This window comes from Oncorhynchus clarkii, unplaced genomic scaffold (genome assembly GCF_045791955.1).
Source record: "Oncorhynchus clarkii lewisi isolate Uvic-CL-2024 unplaced genomic scaffold, UVic_Ocla_1.0 unplaced_contig_12765_pilon_pilon, whole genome shotgun sequence".
Classification (NCBI taxonomy): Eukaryota; Metazoa; Chordata; class Actinopteri; order Salmoniformes; family Salmonidae; genus Oncorhynchus; species Oncorhynchus clarkii.
This window is the reverse complement of record NW_027260932.1, coordinates 64,005-88,806: the sequence shown is the minus strand read 5'-3', so window position 1 is coordinate 88,806 and position 24,802 is coordinate 64,005. Positions and strand designations below refer to the sequence as shown.

At 43.0% G+C, this 24,802-nt stretch overlaps 1 protein-coding gene across 2 annotated transcripts; it reads left to right on the top strand.

Annotated features, from left to right (window-relative positions):
* Positions 1 to 1,269: 1,269 nt before the first annotated feature.
* On the top strand, positions 1,270 to 18,993 carry LOC139402268 (CD48 antigen-like). 2 transcript variants are annotated; one of them, XM_071146367.1, is made up of 5 exons: positions 1,270 to 1,485; positions 1,781 to 2,116; positions 2,475 to 2,732; positions 17,977 to 18,090; positions 18,274 to 18,993. In XM_071146367.1, the coding sequence occupies exons 1-5, from the start codon at positions 1,437 to 1,439 to the stop codon at positions 18,276 to 18,278; spliced, it is 762 nt and encodes a 253-aa protein (XP_071002468.1). In that variant the 5' UTR covers positions 1,270 to 1,436; the 3' UTR covers positions 18,279 to 18,993. The 2 variants fall into 2 exon arrangements, with proteins under 2 accessions (XP_071002468.1, XP_071002467.1); XM_071146366.1 differs by having other exon boundaries at positions 1,349 to 1,485; positions 18,237 to 18,975.
* The last annotated feature ends 5,809 nt before the right edge of the window (positions 18,994 to 24,802 follow it).

The window sequence follows — 24,802 nt, the reverse complement described above, 5'->3', positions numbered from 1 at the left end:
GAGGGAAAATAGAATGCTGAGTACAAGGCAGTTAGCAAGTTTGGTTGGCTACTAATGACCAGCAGCAGCATCAGAGATTGGAGAAGCCTAATTACCGTGACTAAACAGGTCATGTGGAATTTGACTGCCTTCATTACTCATGACCGCCAGTGTGGCGGTAATACAGTCACCGCAACAGCCCTAGGAGAGACCTGAAAATAGCTCTGCAGCGATGCTCCCCGTCCATCCTGACAGAGCTTGAGAGGATCTGCAGAGAAGAATGGGAGAAACTCCCCAAATACAGGTGTGCCAAGCGTGTAGCGTCCTACTCAAGAAGACGAAGACTCGAGGCTGTAATTGCTGCCAAATGTGCTTCCACAAAGTACTAAGTAAAGGGTCTGAATACTTACGTCAATGTAATATTTGTATTTTTATTTTTTATATAATTTGCACAAAATTTAAAAAAAACTGTTTTTGCTTTGTCATGGGATATTGTGTGCAGATTGATGAGGGGGAAACAACGATAGAATCCATTTTAGAATAAGGCTGTAACGGAACAAAATGTGTAAAAAGTGAAGGGGTCTGAATACTTTCCGAATGCAATGTGTTTCCATGAAATGTACATGAACAACTAAACTGTATACACTGTCCGTAGTGAGTCCTTCTGTTATTGACTGAACATGTTTTTTACCCTTTAAAGTCTCAACATACACCCATACTAACCATTTCCATCTACAACATGGTATTGTGTCTAGCCAACAGCTGCAACCCAAAAGGAATCAGTTGTAGCCGGTCGAAGACACCAGAGGGTCACAAACCACTATTAGGGAAACATTGAACTTTAATTTGCTGATCCTCTCTGTTTCACTTCTTATTTCTCTCACCTCTCCTCCTCTCAAATACCTGTTGTTCTACCTCTCTCTCACTTGTTCATTTACTTTTTCTAATTATCACAACCTAAAATGAAGTGAAAGAGCCTACTTATTGTAAAGAAAAAAGTAGTGTCTTCATGTCAGTGTTGGACAGCAGTGTGTGAGAGCTGACCACTGCCCTGACACAACAGATGAGGTGTTATATTCTCAGGCGCAAACATCTCTTCTTCACACTCAAAAGTAGCCTCACTTATCACATCCTGTGTTTGACATCTTAAGTAAATCCATCACACATGAGAAATGAAGCTATCCTGTTTTTTGTATAATGAATAAGTGAGACTTCGATGGGGCTCATCCTCTTTCCTCTGAGTCAGAACCTTTGAATACGGTCAAAGTTTCACTTCTTCTTTTGCTTGTCACAAACTGGTTGAGGTCTTCTGAGTGGCAGGAACAGATCTCTCATACTTTCCTTGCATTGGTTTTGTTTGTGCCGTAAAACAAATTCAGCTCTGAATAGAAAATAGAGGACTTTGTTGAAGTACCAAAGTTAATTTGATAAACTGAGACCCTGCGTTGTAAAGAGACATGGAGGCTGTTTTAGGACTGTTGGTGATCTCAGCAGGAGTGTCTCATGGTAAGAAACATCTTTATATGTGTTGGTTTCCCTCTTCTTTTATGCAGAATATAATATCAGGAGTCTTGTATATCATGTAACAGAAATGACGGATGGTGATAGACAATATTAAGAACACGGTAGAAGACAGTTGTCCCATGATAATGATCACTGACTTAATGATCCCTATCACGTTGATGCTGTTGGTTTGGTTGTACTGTTAGTCGCTTGTATCATCATCAGTAAAATGATACATGTCTTGACATGGGTTAGAACAGTGATAGTCACTACAGTGTCTTTTCTTCTTGATCTTCAGGCTTGGAAACTTCCTGTGATGCTAGAGAAGATGGATGTCAGTGTTATGCAGCTCTGGGAGGAACTGTCTATCTCCAGCTGACTGAAACCACTGCATATAATCAATACTCATTTTATAAAGGCTCAACTGGTGCTAGAACAGAGATACTGAAAACGAAGAATGACAAATGGGTAATGAGAGACACCCCCATTAAAGACAGAGTACACTTCTTTATAAACAATGGAACATTTAGGTTAAATAACACAATTAGGAATGATTCTGGTGAATACCTGCTCGAAAAACTTGAATCAGATGGGAGATTATCAGGGATCATAGGACTACAACTGTTCATCGAAGGTAAATAACTTACTTGCCAAATAATTTAACTTTCACAAGCTCTACATATTGCTCTGGCTAAACTACACATATGTGACTGCTTAATAATCAAAATAATGAGAAATGCATTTTATGTGTAGTCATTCAACAGGAGTCATTTTTAATTTCATAGTCAACTGTAGTTGGTACATAGATTTATAACCAAATCCATCAACAATAAATCATCTGTTGGTTATTTGAAATACAGTCATTATGTGTCATGAATCTGCTGCTCCTGTCGACTACAGTAGTTTCTGTGGCTTTCAAGAAGAATGGCTGGTGTTGTGTTGTAATGTGTTTTTCCCTCTTACTACAGTTACATATCCTTCTTCCCCCACAGCTCCAGTGTCCAGTCCTCAGCTGTCCTCTGAGTGTCTGTCCCATGGAGAGATGAAGGTGTCCTGCTCCTCTGAGGGGGATGGTCCCCAGTACAGCTGGACTCTGGATGGACAGACGGTGAGAGACACTGAGACCTCTCCTGGTGAAGAGACAAACACCACCATCACTCTGAAGAAAGGCCTGTCAGGAGATCTCACCTGTACTGTCAGAAACACCATCAATAGTGATACTGTCAGCAGGAGAATCTCACACTGTCCAGGTAATCTACTGTTTAATTTACTTTGTTAAAAAAACATTCTGATCAACAATATCAATGATTAATTATATAATTATCATGATTATAATGATCAATGATCAATTCTTATCAATAAGAATTGACCTGTTTCGAAACAGCACTATCCATTTGCCAGTATTTACATGTAATTCAGATACGAATGTGATTACTGTTGTTTGGATTGCATACAGGGCTGATATATGTTAACTGCCTCTTATCCAACGGGACAAAGAAATCAGAGTGGGTGAATGCCACTGGTAATACCCTGTGTGTTGAGTCTACAACAGTGGCGACTGTGACTGAGGCCCCCACCAGTAAAACCTCCACTGGTAAGGGATAATGTTGATATTGATGATGATGATGATGATGATGATTATTATTATTATGATTGACGTCATCTTAATCATGACCTCTAGGGTCGTTCCAGAAAATGAGTCCCTAATTGATCTTTTCTTCAATCTAGACCACATGTAGAATGAAATATCTCAGATTTTTTACATTTATAAAGAGTTGCTAAAGTGCTTAAATGCAGCATTTTGACGTGTCCCTCTGTCACCCTCTGTGACCTCTAAGAACATTTTAACCCGCTTAATCCCAAAATGTCTCCAAGTGTTCACCATTATTGTAAAGCCTTATTTTGTTGCTTTGCCAAAGTCATTTCTGGTGATTTGTCTTTATTTCATGTGATTCTTAGAACATTTTTTTTGTACCTTTATTTAATTAGGCAAGTCAGTTAAGAACAAATTCTTATTTACAATGACGGCCTACCAAAAGGCAAAAAGGCCTCCTGTGGGGACGGGGGCCTGAGGTTAAAATGAATACAAATATACAATATAAATAAAGTACAAAACACATCACAACAAGAGAGACAACACAACACTACATGAAGAGAGACCTAAGACAACAATATAGCAAGTGTTGTGTCTTTGGTTATGCCGGATTAATTGCTATGACATGCTATTCTATAAAATAATTTCTCCGTAATTAATATCACCTGATTGAGCTAATCATGTACATGTAATTAACTAGAGAGTCGGGCACAACAAAATAATATTTCTAGAGCTGTTATCTTCCGAATAAACTCTTAAAGATTTAGTAATATTTTACATCAATAGCAGTCAACATTAATCATCATCTTACTTCAGTCTCATAATCTGAAAGTTGCAAATTCTTGTTGTAAAATCTTCAAGAACCCTGGCTAACAATTTGAATCAGCAATACAAAATTGGGTTTAATTATTTATTTACTAAATACCTAACTAATCACACAGAATTCACTTACACAAAGAATTAATTATACCTAGATAATTCTTTACGTCATAGGAAAACATCCCTAGCGGGCGGAACAGCTTGTTACACAAAAGAAAAGGGTCTGGTTTGAGTGAAAGAGCGGGAGACTGGAAAAAAGGCGAAGCTGTGCTATCGTAAATACAGTATGCATTCTAAATTACCGCCCATTTGGAAAAGGAAAATGCAATGAATATTTACTCTGAGCTGCGCTTCAGTAGGTTGGTGGTAGATGGAAGACCGTGTTGCCAAACCGAGTCCTTTGTCCTTTGAAGAATGTCTCTGGTGGTCACTTGGATAAGTTGTAGTAACGTCGTTGTGTGGTAGATGGGATACTCTGTCTGTTCCTTCCTAACCTGCGTTTGCAGATGCGGTCGCTAACTCAACGGCAAGGAGGTATCACTTCTGTCCTGAATAAGAGTTCAAAGTTCATACCATTCGCAACCAAAGCTCATGCTGATGTTGGCTTAGTTCTGTAGTTTTATCTGAACCATTCTGACATAGGATCGTCATCCTACCTCATCGGAACAGATAGTTATGTTGTAGTCAAGAGCTTATATAGGACGGAAGAGGGGTGTGTGTGAAAAGTGTACAACCTCTGTCTCTTCACGTGGGCGGGCCACTGAGTGAGCAGCCCTAATTTATGAAAACCCACATCTCACATTTTAGAAGCTAAAATCACATTTCATCCCATCACGAATAATTTCATATTCAAACATTTAAATTGAACAATAATTCCATGTGAATCTGATAACTCTGATGTGTAGACTTTCCACTGTGGAGTTTATGTCATGTTATCATTGATGAGAATGTCTCAGATGACAACCGAGCTGACATCATATTCATTAAGTACCACTGCATATGTTCAATTGTTAGTTTTACCAGATTATAGTTCCTTTCCCCACAAATACTGAAGTTCCCAGAATCTCTATGTTAACCAAGGGGTTTTTAAATGTAACCTCAGTATGCTTGAGAAGGGAAAAGGGGGAAGAAGTATTTATGACGGTCATGAACCTATCCCCCAGGCCAACTTCATGACACATTACAACACAGCATGGTAGCAACACAACATAACAACAACATGGTAGCAACACAAGATGGTAGCAGCACAAAACATGGTACAAACATTATTGGGCACAGACAACAGGACAAGGGCAAAAAGGTAGAGACAACAATACATCACACAAAGCAGCCACAACTGTCAGTAAGAGTGTCCAAGATTAAGTCTTTGAATGAAGAGATTGAGATAAAACTGTCCAGTTTGAGTGTTTGTTGCAGCTCGTTCCAGTCGCTAGCTGCAGTGAACTGAAAAGAGGAGCAACCCAGGGACGTGTGTGCTTTGGGGACTTTTTAAAGAATGTGACAGGCAGAACCGATATTGTATCTGGAGGATGTGGGCTGCAGTAGATATCTCAGATAAACAGGAGTGAGGCCTAAGAGGGTTTTATAAATAAGCATCAACCAGTGGGTCCTGAGAGATGACCAGTTTACAGAGGTGACCAGTTTACAGAGGAGTATAGAGTGCAGTGATGTGTCCTATAAGGAGCATTGGTGGCAAATCTGATGGCCAAATGGTAAAGAACATCTAGCCACTCGAGAGATTAGTGATTAATTTTCAGGTTACACTACCCAAAAGGGACTAAATTCACAGAACAACCCTCTTGAAGTAGCAGCATCATAGCATTTGGCACATCTCAACTCAGATATGTGATTCCTTTAAATGTTTTATTGCCACCAGGGTTTATAAACTGTATGTTAACTGTATTAATTGTTATTTAATAGGGATCCCCATTAGCTGTTGCCAGGATAGCAGCTAGTTTTCTTGGAGTCCAAACACATTAAGGAACAAAAGATAAACAGCAAGTCACATAACATTATTACACCACTACATATCTACAATACAAAATGTAGAATAAGACCATACAACAATATTACAATGTACGTGTGTGTAGAGTGCATGTGCTAGCGTTTGTGTGCGTATGTGTTTGTCTGTACCTGTGTCTCTTACAGTAGCCACAGTTCCATAAGGTGTATTTTTTCTTTATCTGATTCCACTGCTTGCTTCAGTTACCTGATGATGTGGAATAGAGTTCCATGTAGTCATGGCTCTACGTAGTACTGTGCACCTAACATAGTCTGTTCTGGACTTGGGAAGAGACCTCTGGAGGCATGTCTTGTGGGGTATGCATGGGTGTCCGAGCTGTGTGCTATTAGTTTAATAACCTGTCTTGGACTGAACCTCGTTCCGCTAGCGGAACCACCCCGCAACAGCCAGGGAAAGTGCAGGGCGCCAAAATCAAATCAACAAAAATCTCATGATTAAAATTCCTCAAGCATACAAGTATTTTACACCATTTTAAAGATACAATTCTCGTTAATCCAGCCACAGTGTCTGATTTCAAAAATGGATTTACAGCGAAAGCACCACATTGATTATATTAGGTCACCACCAAGTCACAGAAAAACACAGCCATTTTTCCAAACAAAGAGAGGAGTCACAAAAGGCAGAAATAGAGATCAAATGAATCACTTACCTTTGATGATCTTCATCAGATGACACTCATAGGACTTCATGTTACACAATACATGTATGTGTTGTTTGATAAAGTTCATTTTATATAAAAAAAATCTGAGTTTACATTGGCTCGTTACGTTCAGTAGTTCTAAAACATGCGGTGATTGTGAAGAGAGCCACATATATTTACAGAAATACTCATAATAAACATTGATAAAGATACGACTATTATAAATGGAACTTTAGATAAACTTCTCCTTAATGCAACCGCTGTGTCAGATTTCAAAAAAACTTTATGGAGAAAGCAAACCAAGCAATAATCTGAGTACAGCCTTTAGAAAACAAAGCAGCCAAAAAGATAACAGACATATTGGGTAGTCAATACTACTCAGAAATAGCATTTTAAATATTCACTTACCTTTGATTATCTTCATCAGAATGCACTCCCAGGAATCCCAGTTCCACCATAAATGCTTGATTTGTTCGATAATGTCCATCAGTTATGTCCAAATATCTTCTTTTGTTAGGGCGTTTGATAAACAAATCCAAAAGCGCGATCAGGTTGCGCCGAACGTCGGACGAAAAGTTCAAAAAGTTCAGTTACAGCCCGTAGAAACATGCCAAACCAAGTATGGAATCAATCTTTAGGATGCTTTAACCTGTTGCGACGACCAAACCCGGATCCGGGATTCTATTTATAGACCTAAGCTCATTACCATAACGCAACGTTAACTATTCATGAAAATCGCAAATTAAATAAAATAAATATGCTAGCTCTCAAGCTTAGCCTTTTGTTAACAACACTGTCATCTCAGATTTTCAAAATATGCTTTTCAACCATAGGAAAACAATAATTTGTGTAACAGTAGCTAGCTAGCGTAGCATTTAGCGTTAGCATTAGCGTTAGCATTAGCGTTAGCATTTAGCAGGCAACTATCACAAAAACAAGTAAAGCCTTCAAATAAAATAACTTACCTTTGAAGAACTTCTGATGTTTTCAATGAGGAGACTCTCAGTTAGATAGCAGATGCTCCGTTTTTCCAAAAAGATTCTTTGTGTATTAGAAATACCTCCGTTTTGTACATCACATTTGGCTACCAAAAAAAAAAAAAAAAAAAAAAAAAAAAACGAAAATTCAGCCCTCAAAACGCGAACTTTTTTCCAAATTAACTCCATAATATCGACTGAAACATGGCAAACGTGGTTTAGAATCAATCCTCAAGGTGTTTTTCCACATATCTCTTCAATGATATATCCTTCGTGGAAGCCTGGTTTCTCCTTGCTCTCAAATGGAAAAATAATTGCACCTGGCTTTACGCTCCAATTTCGACGCAGGGACACCAGGCGGACACTTGGAAAATGTAGTCTCTTATGGTCAATCTTCCAATGATATGCCTACAAATACGTCACAATGCTGCTAACACTTTGGGGGAACGACAGAAAGTGTAGGCTCATTCCTTGCGCAATCACAGCCATATAAGGAGACAATGGAAAACAGAGCTTCAGAAATTCTGCTCATTTCCTGGTTGACGCATCATCTTGGTTTCGCCTGTAGAATGAGTTCTGGGGCACTTACAGACAATATCTTTGCAGATTCTGAAACTTCAGAGTGTTTTCTTTCAAAAACTGTCAAGAATATGCATAGTCGAGTATCTTTTCGTGACAGAATATCGCGCTTAAAACGGGAACGTTTTTTATCCAAAAATGAAATAGCGCCCCTAGAGATCAAAGAGGTTAACATAAAACGTTTTTCCAACCGGACAATTCCTTTGTCTGTACAAATGAAGTGGAATGTAGCTACCTTTCATGTGAGCATGCCAGACCGAGGCTGCGGCACTCTTCCAGACCACTACCTCAAAGAGCCCTTATGAGACCCTCCTTTAGAGTATAATCCTCAAAACAGGTTCTAAATACTGTTGACATCTAGTGGAAGCCTTGGGAAGTGAAACATAACTAATATCACACGGTATCTTCAATGGGGGCTGAGGTGATAAACTACAAACCTCAGATTTCCCTCTTCCTGCTTGGATTTTTTTCTCAGGTTTTTGCCTGCCGTATGAGTTCTGTTATGCTCACAGACATCATTCAAACAGTTTTAGAAACTTCAGAGTGTTTTCTATCCACATTTTCTAATTATATGCATATTCTAGGTTTTACGGCTGAGTAGCAGGCAGCTTAATTTGGGCACGTTTTTCATCCAAGCTACCCAATACTGCCCCCTACCCCAAAGAAGTTAAACAGCTTGTCAACACTTCTTACAAAAACAGGTAGTGATGAAGTAAATCTCTCCTCCACTTTGAGCCATGAGAGATTGACATGCATATTATTAATGTTAGTTTTACATTTACATTTAAGGGCCAGACAATCCAGTGTTACTTCAAGCATTTTAGTCGCCTCAATTTACTCAATTTGCAAACTATTCATTACAAGATTTAGTTGAGGTTTAGTGAATGATTTGTCCCAAATACAATGCTTTTAGTTTTTGAAATATTTAGGACAAACTTATTCCTTGCCAACCATTCTGAAACTAACTGCAGCTTTTTGTTCATTGTTGCAGTCATTTCAATCGATGTAGTAGCTGACGTGGATATAGTGTTGAGTCATCCACATGCATAGACACATTTGCTATTTGAGCCAGTAAAGGTTTTTTTTCACACATTTTTTATTTGTTTTACTATGGGTAGCGGAATAACTTTTGCTTCTCTCCAGGCCTGAATGCACACACTTTCTAGTAGGCTTAGATTAACAATATGTCAAATAGGAGTGGCAATATTGTCCGCTTTTATCCTTAGTCATTTTCCATCCAAGTTGTCAGACCCCGTTGGCTTGTCATTGTTGATTTCATAAATTTCATAAATGTGACAAGGGCAGTATCTGGTTGCTCCTCATTGCACCACAGACCAGCAAATCGTTTTTACATCATCAACATAAGAATCACTACAATACTTATCGTATGACCTCTTATACCCGATATTAGGCCCACCATTTGGAACTTTGGTTTTCCGATATGTAGCTACTATATTGTGATCACTACATCCAATGGATTTGGAAACTGCTTAAAAGCGAATTTCTGCTAATTTAGTAAAGATGTGATACATGATGATGATTTAATTCCTGTGCTGTTTATAGATATACCTTAATGCAACCGCTGTGTCTGATTTCAAAAAAACTTTACGGAATAAGCAAACCATGCAATAATCTGAGACGGCGCTCAGAAAAATAGTCAAAATAGCGGCCATGTTGGTGTCAACATAAACAAGAATTTACATGATAAATAGTCCCTTACCTTTGATGATCTTCATCAGAAAGCCTCCCAGGAATCACAGGTCCACAATAAATGTTTGTTTTGTTCGAGAATGTCCGTTATTGATGTCCAAATACCTCCTTTTTTTGTGTGTTTGGTATACATATCCAAACGCTCATTCTGGTCAGCGTTACGTCGGACAAAAACTTTAAAAAGTAATATTACAGGTCGAAGAAATATTTCAAACTAAGTACAGAATCAATCATTAGGATGTTTTTAACATATAGCTTCAATAAAGTTCCAACTTGAGTATTCCTTTGTGTCTTGATGAGCAATGGAACGCAAGTGGATACCATGAGGAATGCGCGTGATCAGAAAATAGCTGACTGCCAGTCACCAGATACATTCTGCTCTCATTCAGTCCCACAACACAGTAGAAGTCTCATTCAAATGTCTATAGAAGGTTGACATCTAGTGGAAGCTCTCGGAAGTGCAACATCATTAATATCTCAAGGGGATTTCAATGGGAACTGTGGTGAATTCATACCAAGCTCAGATTTCTCACTTCCTATTTTGATCTCTCCTCAGGATTTTGCCTGCCATATGAGTTCTGTTATACTCACAGATATCATTCAAACAATTTTTGAAACTTTAGAGTGTTTTCTATCCAATAATAATAATAATGATATGCATATATTTGCAACTGAGACTGAGCAGCAGGCCGTTTACTTTGGGCACCTTATTCATCCAAGCTACTCAATACTGCCCCCCAGCCATAAGAAGTTAACTACCCTGGTAACCTGAACCAGGTTGCAGGCGCTAGTTACAGTTTGAAGATTTTGTGGGGAACTTGTTGAAAGCCAGCCAATATTGAAATCACCCAGAAAATATACCTCTCTGTTGATATCACACACACATCAAGCAAGATTGCAAGATGGCGCCGACAGACATGGCAGCTCTGCTTCTAGCTCCTAAGCAACTCTGCAGTATTTCATTTTTTTGTGTGCTATTTCTTATTTTATTAGCCTAGAACTTTTTTTGTGTCATTTCATACTGCCGAAAAAAACCTTTGCATATCAGAGAGGCGGTAAATCATCAGCATTACGATCAGGAATTTCCCAAATTTGATCCTTTATTTGTAAACCATTCCCTTCTTCCGAGTATTTTACCTCCTAATGTTCAGTCTCTGAACAATAAAGTAGACGAGCTCAGGGCGAGGATCTCCTTTCAGAGTGACATCAGGGACCATAACATACTCTGTTTCACAGAATCATTGCTCTCTCTGGATATACTGTCCCCGTCCATACAGCCAGCTGGGTTCTCAGTACATTGCGCATACAGGGTAAAATAACTCTCCGGGAAGAAGAAATGCAGTGGTGTATGTTTCATGATTTACTACTCATGGTGTAATTCTGATAATGTAGAAAAAGTAATTTTGTTGACCCGACCTAGTATACCTCACAATAAAATGCAGACCGTATTACCTCCCAAGATAATTATCTTCGGTTATAGTCACAGCCGTGAATATTCCCATTCAAGCCGATACCATGAAAGCCCTAAAGAAACTACACAATACTTTTTTCAAACTGGAAACCACATGTCCTGAGGCCGCATTTATTGTAGCTGGGGATTTTACGAATGCAAATTTGAGGAAAACGCAACCGAAGTTCTTTCAACACACTGACTGTAGTACTTTCGCTGCTAAAACGCTCAACCACTGTTATTCTCCCTTATGGGATGCCTACAAGGCCCTCCGCCAACCTCCCTTAAAATGGACACTTACTACGCTGCATTTTGGTCCGATCTTTCCTCATCGGATGAAGAAAATCGTCACAGCGGTATGACGGCTGTGTGGTCCCATGGTGTTTATACTTGCGTACTATTGTTTGTACAGATGAACGTGGTACCTTCAGCATTTGGAAATTGCTCCCAAAAATGAACCACACTTGTGGAGGTCTAAAACTTTTTCTGAGGTCTTGGCTGATTTATTTAGATTTTCTCATGAAGCAAAGAAGCACTGAGTTTGAAGGTAGGCCTTGAAATACATCCACAGGTACACCTCCAATTGACTCAAATTATGTCAGTTAGCCTATCAGCTTCTAAAGCCATGACATTGGAATTTTCCAAGCTGTTTAAAGGCACAGTCAACTTAGTGTATGTAAACTTCTGACCCATTGGAATTGTAAAAGAGTGAAATTATCTGTATGTAAACTATTGTTGGAAATATGACTTGTCATGCACAAAGTAGATGTCCTAACCGACTAGCCAAAACTATAGTTTGTTAACTTCTCTAGGATAGGGGGCAGCATTCGGAATTTTGAATGAAAAGCATGCCCAAGTTCAACTGCCTGCTACTCATCCCCAGAAGATAAGATATGCATATTATTAGAAAACACTCTGAAGTTTCTAAACTGTTTGAATCATGTCTGTGAGTATAACAGAACTTATTTAGCAGGCGAAACCCATGAGGACAAACCATTCAGATTTTTTATTTTGAGGTCACTCTCTTTTCAATGGGATTTCATTGGGAATCCAGATTTCTAGGGGAGCTTTTTGCAGTTCCTATCGCTTCTGCTGGATGTCAACAGTCTTTAGAAATTGGTTGAGGTTTTTCCTTTGTGTAATGAAGAAGTAGCACTGTTCAGATCGAGGGTCACTTGAAGTGTACTGTTAGAGGCGCGTGATCAGAAAGCTAGCTACAGTTTGTTTTCCTCCTGTATTGAACACAGATCATCCCGTCTTCAATTCTATCAATTATTTGCGTAAAATAATACCTAAAGTTGTATTACAAAAGTAGTTTGAAATGTTTTGGAAAAGTTTACAGGTAACTTTTGAGATATTTTGTAGTCAAGTTGGAACCTTTGTTTTTCTGGATCAAACGCGCCAAATAAATTGACATGTTGGATATATATCGACGGAATTAATTGAACAAAAGGACCATTTGTGATGTTTATGGAACATATTGGAGTGGCAACAAAAGAAGCTCGTCAAAGGTAAGGCATGAATTATATTTTTATTTCTGCGTTTTGTGTCGCGCCTGCAGGGTTGAAATATGCTTCTCTCTCTTTGTTTACTGGGGTGCTATCCTCAGATAATAGCATCGTTTGCTTTCGCCGAGAAGCCTTTTTGAAATTTGACATGTTGGCTGGATTCACATCAAGTGAAGCTTTAATTTGCTATCTTGCATGTGTGATTTCATGAAAGTTAGATTTGAATTTGGCGCTCTGCATTTTCACTGGCTTTTGGCCAGGTGGGACGCTAGCGTCCCACATATCCCAGAGAGGTTAATGAAAGATAACTGAACACCGAATACAAAATAACCAAAGTGAAACAACGAAAATCGAAACAGTCCTATCAGGTGACAAATCACAAAACAGGAAACAACTACCCACAAATACCAGGTGGGAACAGGTTACCTAAGTATGGTTCTCAATCAGAGACAACGAATGACAGCTGCCTCTGATTGGGAACCATACCACACCAAACACAGAAATACAAAACATAACATAGAACAACCCCAACTCACGCCCTGACCAAATCAACATAGAGACACAAAAAAGGAACTAAAGTCAGGACGTGACAGTACCCCCCAAAGGTGCGGACTCCGGACGCAAAACCTGAACCTATAGGGAGGGTCTGGGTGGGCATTTCACCGCGGTTGTGGCTCTGGTGCGGGAAGTAGACCCCACTCCACCTTAGTCTTGGCCCACTTATGTGGCACCTCTGGAGTGGCGACCCTCGCCGCCGACCCCGGACTGGGGACCCTTACAGCGGGCGCCGGACAGGCGGGAGACTCTGGCTGCGCCGGACAGGCAGGAGACTCTGGCGGCGCCGGACAGGCGGGAGACTCTGGCGGCACCGGACAGGCGGGCGGCTCTGGTTGCTCCAGATTGACGGGCGGCTATGGCGGCTCCGGACAGGAGGGAGACTCTGGCGATGCCGGACAGGCGGGAGACTCTGGCGGCGCCGGACAGGCAGGAGGTTTTTGCGGCTCCGGACTGATGGAAGACTCTGGCGGCACCTGACAGGCAGGAGACTCTGGCGACGCCGGACAGGCGGGAGACTCTGGCGGCTCCTGACTGACGGGCGGCTCTGGCGGCTCCGGACAGGAGGGAGACTCTGGCGATGCCGGACAGGCGGGAGACTCTGGCGGCGCCGTACAGGCAGGAGGCTTTGGCGGCTCCGGACTGACGGGCGGCTCTGGCGGCTCCTGACTGACGGGCGGCTCTGGCGGCTCCGGACAGGAGGGAGACTCTGGCGACGCCAGACAGGCGGGAGACTCTGGCGACGCCGGACAGGCGGGAGACTCTGGCGACGCCGGACAGGCGGGAGACTCTGGCGACGCCGGACAGGCGGGAGACTCTGGCGACGCCAGACAGGCGGGAGACTCTGGCGACGCCGGACAGGCGGGAGACTCTGGCGGTGCCGGACAGGCGGGCGGTTATGGCGGCTCCGGACTGACGGGCGGCTCTGGCGGCTCCTGACTGACGGGCGGCTCTGGCGGCTCCGGACAGGAGGGAGACTCTGGCGACGCCGGACAGGCGGGAGACTCTGGCGACGCCGGACTGACGGGCGGCTTTGGCGGCTCCTGACTGACGGGCGGCTTTGGCGGCTCCTGACTGACGGGCGGCTCTGGCGGCTCCGGTTAGGAGGGAGACTCTGGCGGCTCCGGACAGGAGGGAGACTCTAGAGGTGCTGGACAGGCGGGAGAAACTGGAGGGAGGAGACGGAGAGACAGCCTACAGTGGAGACCTACAGGAGGCCTGGTGCGTGGAGGAGGCACCGGATGGTCCGGGCTGTTGGGGGGCACTGGAGCTCTGGTGCATATCACTCGCACCTCTCCCTTTGGCTCAGTGCCCACATTCACCCGTCACGGGCGGAGCGCAGGCATAGGGCAAACTGCACTCTCCCAGCGCTCCGGAGACACAGCACGCAAAGCCGGCGCAGGATACCCTGGGCCGAAATGGCGTAACGGAGACGAAATACGCTGAGCTGGCATAACACGCCCTGGCTGGATGCCCCCTCTTGCATGGCACTTGTGGGGTGCTGGCCTATAGCGCTCCGGGCTATGAGCTTGCACTGGCGACACCGTGCGCTTCACTGCATAACACGGTGCTTGACCAGAACCGGTAAGCACGGGGAGTTGGCTCAGGTCTATCGCCTGACTCCGCCAATCTCCCCGTGTGCCTCTCGTGCTTGTTGCGCTGCCTTTCCTCATATCGCCGCCGCTCAGGTTTAGCTGCCTCCAGTTCTTCTTTGAGGCGGCGACATTCCCCAGCCTGACTCCAGGGTCCCTTACCGTTTAGTATCTCCTCCCAAGTCCAGGAGTCCAGAACCCTCCGACCTTTGTTACCACGCTGCTTGGTCCGTTGGTGGTGGGTAGTTCTATAACGATCTTATTCATCTGATGAGGAGTAGGAAAGATCGGACCAAAACGCAACGTGGTAAGTGTCCATTTTAATGAAAGATGACTGAACACAAAGTGAAACAACGAAAATCAAAACAGTCCTATCAGGTGACAAAACACAAAACAGGAAACAACTACCCACTAACACCAGGTGGGAACAGGCAACCCAAGTATGGTTCTCAATCAGAGACAACGAATGACAGCTGCCTCTGATTGAGAACCATACCAGACCAAACACAGAAATACAAAACATAAAACAAAACATAGAATGCCCACCCCAACTCACGCCCTGACCAAACCAGAGACATAAAATGGAACTAAGGTCAGGATGTGACAACCGCTCAGGAAGGACATACTTTGGTGCGACTGTTAGGACTTGGTGGTCAGTAGCAGCTTCCCACAATAATGGAATTTAGGTTAGGCAGATTAACCTGTAGCCATATTATTTCCACAGTATTTAATGTGAGATTTTTTATAAGCTTTAAAGGAATGTGGTTCTGAATATAGACTGCAACACCACCCCATTGATATTTCTGTCCATTCTGTAGATGTTATAACCATGTATTGCTTCCACTGTATTATCAAAAAATTATCTAAGTGAGTTTCAGAATATGTATGTCATCTGTTACTAGCAAGTTTTTGATTTCATGAACCTTGTTTCTTAGGCTACATATAGTGCATTCGGAAAGTGCTCCAACCCCATTACTTTTTCCACAAAAGGTTACATTACAGCCTTATTCTAAAATGGATACGATCGTTTTTTCCCCCCTCATCAATCTACACACAGTACCCCATAATGACAAAGTAACAACAGGTATTTATTATATTTACATTCAGACCCTTTACTCATAACTTTGGCAGCGATTACAGCCTCAAGTATTCTTGGGTATGACGCTACAAGCTTGGCACACCTGTATTTGGGGAGTTTCTCCCATTCAACTCTGCAGATCCTCTCAAGCTCTGTCAGGTTGTATGGGGAGCATCGCTGCAGAGCTATTTTGAGGTCTCTCCAGAGACATTTGATCAGGGTTCAAGTCCGGGCTCTGCCTGAGCCACTCAAAGATTTTTGGAGACTGTCCTGAAGCCACTCCTGCGTTGTCTTGGCTGTGTGCTTAGGGTTGTTGTCCTGTTAGAAGGTGAACCTTCGCCCGAGTCTGAGGACCTGAGCGCTCTGGAGCAGGTTTTCACCAAGGATCGCTCTGTACTTTGTGTATTCTAGACATGATGCTTGGCATTCAGGCCAAAGAGTAGAATCTTTGTATCATCAGACCAGAGAATCTTGTTTCTCATGGTCTGAAAGTCTTTAGGTGCCTTTTGGCAAACTCCAAGCAGGCTGTGATGTGCCTTTTACTGAGAGTGGCTATCATGTGCATTTTACTGAGGATTGGCTTCCGTCTGGCCACTCTACCATAAAGGCCTTATTGGTGGAGTGCTGCAAAGATGGTTGTCCTTCTGGAAAGTTCTTCCAACTCCACAGAGGAACTATGGAGCTCTTTCAGTGACAGTTTGGTTCTTGGTCACCTCCCTGACCAAGGCTCTACTCCCCCCGATTGATCTGTTTGGCCAGGTTGCCAGCTCTAGGAAGTCCTTAAATGCTGCAGAAATGTTTTAGTACCCTTCCCCAGATCTGTGCTTCAACACAATCCTGTCTCAGAGCTCTACGGACAATTCCTTGGACCTCATGGTTTGGTTTTTGCTCTGACATTCACTGTCAACTCTGGGACCTTAAATAGAATGGAATGTGCATTTCCAAATCATGCCCAATCAATGTAATTGACCATAGATGGACTCTAATCAAGTTGTGGAAACATCTCAAGGACGATCAATGGAAACAGGATACACACATCTCATAGGGGTCTGAATACTTATGTATTTTTGGTATGCAGTCCTCTGCATGCAAACAGTTGCTACATTGAAAGTCTGGGCAGTCAACATTGTCTCAGAATAAAGCTAAATAAACACAGCTCCTGCACCATTGAAAATGTTCAATAATGACCTCCATCTGAGAAATACGGCCAGCTAGCTTCTGTGTCTCTCTCCTTACAGGATGAACAAATGAACAAAAAGAGTTCACAATAATGGCAAAATCCAAAAAGCAGAAATATGTTTCCTCCTTTAAATCCACACGAAAGCAGTGTCTTTGCACATACTGTTGGTCACAGCATCAGTTAATGTTGGTAGCCATACAATGCAGTTCCAGCCAGGTCATGCTGCAGGGAAAAGGCAACAGGCAGCAGGGAATCCAGCCATAATTAGTGTGGGAAACCTCTGAGGTCCCAGACACAAGGGTTGGGAAACCTTGCTAGCTTGATGCTGATAGCTACCAGCTAGGCTAGTAGCTAAGCTACGGTAAACAACTTCAGGCTTTTTGGTCTGGCAGGATCCCGGGACAGGTTGTAGCTGTCACAGCAGCTGAGGCTAACCGCGATGCAGGATCCAAAGTAAAAAAGTATGTAAATAAAACTTTGCAAGGAGACACTGTCGCAACTTTCAAAAACAGTAAAGTGAGGAGACAAAGTTTTAATACCCTACAACAGTGGCCCCCACATCTGTGATAGAGGCAACCACTGGTAAGAGGCATGAAACCTTAGTAATTGCTCAACACAATAAATTATTTTACTGCAGTCTCACTTCATCAGAACATTCAGCAGAAATCTCCTCATGGGCTAGTGGGTTTTATGTTGATAGCAGATCTTACTGCAGTTCATTTTTATGGATTTGATTAATTAGCTGATTAGTTAATTTAGGTCTTATATCGTCTCCCTTCTGTCCCCCAGGATCAGGGTTCAATGTGTTTGTTTATTTCCAACTTGCTGAAGTCTTCATTCTGCTGACAATCTGTCTGGGATCATACTGTTTCTACAAGAAGAAAACTTGTCCTCAAGAACAAGGTCAGTAATGCATCACTGTACCTTTGTTTAACCTATTTTGTCTGATAAGTAACATGTATTATTATTCTTAATTCGCTCTCTCCCCCCTCTCTCTCTCCCTCTCGCTCTCTCTAACTCTCGCTCACTCTCTTTTTCTCTCTCTCCAGATGATGGTGAGTAAGCAGAGTGTTTGCAGTCTCTCAGGTTGATCACGGTGGGACTCTAAGAGGGGTGTTGATGTAGTGAAAGTTGCCATGGAGACCACGACTAATGATGATGTTATACTGCTTATTGCTGTTTTACTCTTACTCAAGCTCAAACTCAAAGCACAGTCACGTATTTAGTTATTTTGACGTACGTCTTCATAGTTTCATAATGTTCCTTCAGACCTGCCCTTAACAAAGTTATAATGAATGATCTATGCGATGGTATTTATTTAATGGATTTTAACTCTTGAATTGTAGTGTTTTAGCAGTTTTTCATTTGTACATACAGTTTTTTATAAACTAATGAAAATGCTATTGTGTTTTTGAAAAATACATTTTCTTTTGTATTCGAATGTGACCTAAGGCCTTCACAAACAGATTTTTATTTTGCGATAGCAAATATGTAGAGTTCAAAAGGTACCTGCACTCAAAACTATGAAAAGGAATGCAAAAATAATGCACTTAATGTAATCAATGCTCAAAAGAATACAAAAAGGTTCTAGGAAACAAAAACAGAGTATGCATTTTGACCACATGTTTTTATTAGTGCTGGGGAACTGTAACAGACACTTCTATTCTTACTGTAACTTCATCAGGTTTTGATTTGATGTGGTATTTGTGCGATTTTGAATGCATTGAAATAAAACCAAGCTACTTTTGAAACATTCTGGACCTTCAGAATGGCACCAAAGGAGATGACTGTCGTTTTACGATCCCATAACCAATTGTGCTATTATGTATGTTTTTTCGCGTTATTTTGAACCTAATGTTTCTAATGTTTCTGCCATTGTGTCTTATGACCAAAAAAAGCGTCTAGATGTCAGAACAGCGATTTCTCACCCCATCCTGGAGGAATACTTTTTCTTCAACGAGAAGGACGGGGAGGATTTATTTCAGACGCCTGACAAGACCCTCATCCCCGTCATTCACAGGAGAAAGAGACAGGGGTATTGGGGACGAAGGTCTGGGTGCCTTGTAAGGAGGGTAGGCTACCTTTACCATCTGTCCTATTAGCCAACATACAATCAATCCATAATAAAATAGACCAACTACGATCATGTAAATCCACCAACCGGACTGTCATGATGTATAATGATAGGAGACAGGCGCAGGAATACGAAATAGGGTTTTTCTATTTCTCCAGACAAAATAGCGTACGTCATGAACATAAAGCCCAAAACAAACAAGTACATATATAACACAGGGCTGTAACCCAAGCAAAGAGTGAGGTGTAACCCTCTAATAAATACACTGGAAGAGACCTGTAATAACAATACACTGGAAGAGACCTGTAATAACAATACACTAGACGAGACCTGTAATAACAATACACTGGACGAGACCTGTAATAACAATACACGGGAAGAGACCTGTAATAACAATACACAGGAAGAGACCTGTAATAACAATACACGGGAAGAGACCTGTAATAACAATACACGGGAAGAGACCTGTAATAACAATACACAGGAAGAGACCTGTAATAACACTACACGGGAAGAGACCTGTAATAACAATGCAGGGGAAGAGACCTGTGATAACAATACACGGGAAGAGACCTGTAATAACAATACACAGGAAGAGACCTGTAATAACAATACACGGGAAGAGACCCGTAATGACAATACACGGGAAGAGACCTGTAATAACAAGTGCACACTAACACGGTAACACGCAAGCCGATACAAGAGAGCACAGGTACTCACAAGACCAACGGACATGCAACAATAATCAGCAAGGACAATGGGGAACAGAGGGCACATATATACACATACTAATCAGGGAGAATGTGCGTAATGAGACAAGACAGTCCGGGGTTTCGGGTAATCATCCAGTTCAGTGATGCCTAGAAGGCGGGTGACGTAGACCTCCGGAGCTGGTAAACGGAATGAGCAGCAGTACCGGGGGAATCCGTGACAGGGACATGTAATATCTTATGTTTCATCCGAGTCGTGGGTGAACGACGACATGAATAACACACAGCTTTCAAGCTTTTTCGATAGGATAGAACAGCGACCTCTGGTAAGACAAGGGGTGGCGGTCTATGCATATTTGTAAACAACAGCTGGTGCACGAAATCTAAGGACATCTGGAGGTCTTGCTCTCCTGAGGTAGAGTATCTCATCATAAGCTGTAGACCACACTATTTACCAAGAGAGTTTTCATCTGTATATTTCGTAGCTGTCTTTATACCATCACAAACCGAAGCTGGCACTAAAACCGCACTCAATGAGCTGTATACGGCCATAAGCAAACAGGAAAATGCTCATCCAGAGGCGGTGCTCCTAGTGGCCGGGGACATTAATGCAGGGAAACTCAAATCCGTTTGGTCTCATTTCTACCAGTATGTTAAATGTGCAACCAGATGGAAAAAAACTCTACACCACATTTACTCCAAACACAGGGACACATACAAAGCTCTCCCTCGCCCTCCATTTGGCAAATCTGACCTTAATTATATCCTCCTGATTCCTGCTTACAAGCAAAAACAAAAGCAGGAAGCATCAGTGACTCGGTCAATTAGAAAGTGTTCAGATGACGCAGATTCTAAGCTACAGGACTGTTTTGCTAGCACAGACTGGAATATGTTCCGGGATTCTTCCGATGACATTGAGGAGTACACCACATCAGTCACTGGCTTCATCAATAAGTGCATCGATGACGTCATCCCCACAGTGACTGTACGTACATACCCCAACCAGAAGCCATGGATTACAGGCAACATCCACACTGAGCTAAAGGGTAGAACTGGCGCTTTCAAGGAGCGGGACTCTAACCCGGAAGCTTTTAAAAAATCTTGCTATGCCCTCTGACAAACCATCAAAATGGCAAAGCATCAATACAGGACTAAGATTGGATTGTTCTGCACTGGCTCTGATGCTCGCAGCATGTGGCAGGGCTTGCAAACTAATACAGACTACAAAGGGAAGCACAGCCGTGAGCTGCCCAGTGACACGAGCCTACCAGACGATCTATAATATTTATATGCTTGCTTCGAGGAAAGTAACATTGAAGAATGCATGAGAGCATCAGCTGTTCCGTAGGACTGGCTCAAACGCATTAAGAAAGAAAGAAACTCCACAAATGAACTTTTAACAAGGCACATTTGTTAATTGGGAAAGGGGTACCGCTAGTGCCCGGCCTCGACAACATCCGGTAAAATTGCAGAGCGCGAAAGTCAAAATACAAAAGTAGTAATATTAAAAATTAATGAAAACACTGGAGTTTTAAACACCATTCTTTAGCTTCGAATCTCGGTAATCAAACCACTTTGTCCGATTTACAAAAGGCTTTACGGCAAAAGCATAGCATTTGATCGTCTGAGGACAGCGCCTCACTCAGTTCCTGCATTAACATAAATTCATAACCTGCACAGGTGTCACAAAACTCAAAAACAGCGATAAAATAAATCACTTACCTTTGAAGATTTTCATCTTTTTGCAATCCAAAGGGTCCCAGTTACACAATAATGGTCTCTTTGTTCAATAAAGTCCTTCTTTATTTCCATTTATTTGGCGCGTTTGATTCAGAAATACACCTGTTCCAACTCGCCCAACATGCCTACAAAGGAATCTAAAAAGTTACCGGTAAACTTTGTCCAAACAATTCAAACAATGTTTCTAATCCAACTTCAGGTACCCTAATATGTAAATAATCAATCGAAATTCACCCAATTTATTGTGGGAAGCTTCTGGGTGGTAAACTTCTGACCCACTGAGAATGTGATGAAAGAAATAAAAGCTGAAATAAATCATTCTCTCTACTATTATTCTGACATTTCACATTCTTAAAATGAAGTGGTGATCCTAACTGACCTAAAACAGGGATTTTTTACTAGGATTAAATGTCAAGAATTGTGAAAAACTGAGTTTAAATGTATTTGGCTAAGGTGTGTGTAAACTGGGTATCTACAAGGCCATGAATAGGCAGCGCTGTGGATTGGCATTTCCCTGATAACTGTATTGAAGACACATTTTAAATGAAGAAGTTAGACATAACATTTGTGTCATTGCTAATTATTTTCTCACAGGGAGTAGTTATTTTAGATTAGCTGAATGTTTACTGAGGTTTGTACTTAAATAGGACAACCCACATGTATGAGAGCTGTTTTGGTATCTTCCCTGTATAAAGACTGGCTCAACTCTTAGTTTCGCATGCATTGCTGGATCAATAGGTAAGAACATTCTTCATCTGTATCAGGGTTCATTTGATACTGTCACACCCTGACCATAGAGAGCCCTCGGGGTTCTCCATAGTGTTTTAGGTCAGGTCGTGACTAGGGGGTTTCTAGGCATTATACTTCTATGTTGGTGTACGTGTATAGTTCCCAATTGGAGGCAGCTGATAATCGTTACCTCTAATTGGGGAACATACTTAGTGTGTCCTTTTTTCCCACCTGCTATGTGGGATATTGTTTTGTGTGAGTGCCTATGTGCGCTACGTGTTTCACGATCATGCTATCTTTGTTGTTTTTTTTAAGTTTCACTATCATTAAAATGTGGAACTCTACTCACACTGTGCCTTCGTCCAATTATTTATACGACGGTCATGACAGAATATCCCACCACTACAGGACCAAGCAGCGTGCCCTGGAGGTGAAGGAGAGTTGGACATGGGAAGAGTTACTCGTTGGATGCGAGATGCTTCCTTGGCGGGTGTCGCCGAGGAGTAAAGGAGGACAGCGACGACGCTGGGGTCCGCAGCCACAAACAGCCCAAGGGCAACCCCAAGATTATTTTTGGGGGTGGGCACAAGGGGCGGGCGGCCGAGGAGAGAGCCAGAGACCGTCTGGGAGTCGATGGAGCAGTTTGAGGAGGGATATCGGAGGGAGATGTTGGTTAGGCGTATTCTGCAGTGCAGGCGTCCTGAAGAGCGTGTCATCAGTCCGGTGAAACCTGTGCCGGCTCCACGCACCAGGCCTCCAGTGCACGTTCCCTCCAGTGCACGTTCCCAGCTTGGTACATCCTGTGTCGGCTCCCTGCACTCGCCCTGAGAAATGTGTCATCAGTCCGGTGAAACCTGTGCCGGCACCACACGCCAGGCCTCCAGTTCGCCTTCCCAGCCCGGTACGTCCTGTGCCGGCTCCCCGCACTCGCCCTGAAGAGCGTGTCACCACTCCATTGCAACCTGTGCCGGCTCCACGCACCAGGCCTACAGTGCGCCTTCCCAGCCTGGTACGTCCTGTGCCATCTCCCCGCACCAGGCCTCCAGTGCGCTTCCCCAGCCCGGTATGTCTGGTGCCGGCTCCCCACACCAGGCCTCCAGTGCGCCTCCACAGCCGGGTACGTCCAGTGCCGGCTCCCCGCACTCGTCCACCAGTGTGTGTGTACAGTCCGGAGTCTCCAGCGACGGTCTACGGTCCGGAGCCTCCAGAGACGGTCCACGGTCCGGAGACTCCAGTGACGGTCTACAGCCCGGAACCTCCAGCAACGGTTCACAGTCCAGAGATTCCAGCGACGGTTCACAGTCCAGAGCTTCCAGCGACGGTTCACAGTCTAGAGCTTCCAGCGACTGTTCACAGTCCAGAGCTTCCAGCGACGGTTCACAGTCCAGAGCATCCAGCGACGGTTCACAGTCCAGAGCTTCCAGCGACTGTTCACAGTCCAGAGCTTCCAGCAACGGTTCACAGTCCAGAGCATCCAGCGACGGTTCACAGTCCAGAGCTTCCAGCAACGGTTCACAGTCCAGAGCATCCAGCGACGGTTCACGGTCCACAGCTTCCAGTGACGGCCCACGGTCCACTGCTTCCAGTTCCGCTCCATGGCCAGAGCCTTCCTCTGCACCGTTGTCCAGTCCGGGCACGGCGTCCAGTCCCGCTCCATGGCCGGAGCATTCCTCTGCGCCGGTGCTCAGTTCGGGCACGGCATCCAGTCCCGCTCCATGGCCGGAGCATTCCTCTGCGCCGGTGCTCAGTTCGGGCACGGCGTCCAGTTCCGCTCCATGGCCGGAGCCTTCCTCTGCACCGTTGTCCTCTGCGCTGGTGCGCAGTGTTTCCCTGACACCAACTCAGTCAGTGCTCAAGTGCTAGATGAACTTAATGCACTCCTCCAAGGAGGAACAACCATCCCTGGTGCAAGAAAGGTTGAGAAACACTGTTACACCACACAGGTCATGTGATCACTCCGTGGTGGAAAAAGTACCAAATTGTCACACTTGAGTAAATGTAAAATACCTTCATAGAAAATGACTCAATAAAAGTGAAAGTCACCCAGCAAAATACTACTTGAGTAAAAGTCTAAGTATTAGGCTTTAAATATCCTGTAAATGTAATTGCAAAAATATACTGAAGTATCAAAAGTATGAATAATTTCCTATTCCTTATATTAAGCAAACCAGACAGCACCATTTTCTTTTCTTTCATTTTTAAAAGATTGTGTCCAACAATCAGACATCATTTCCAAATGAAGCATTTGTGTTTAGTGAGTCTGCCAGATCAGAGGCAGTAGGGATGACTAGGGATGTTATCTTTTTAAGTGTGTGAATTGGACCATTTTCCTGTCCAGCTAAGCATTCAAAATTTACATTTG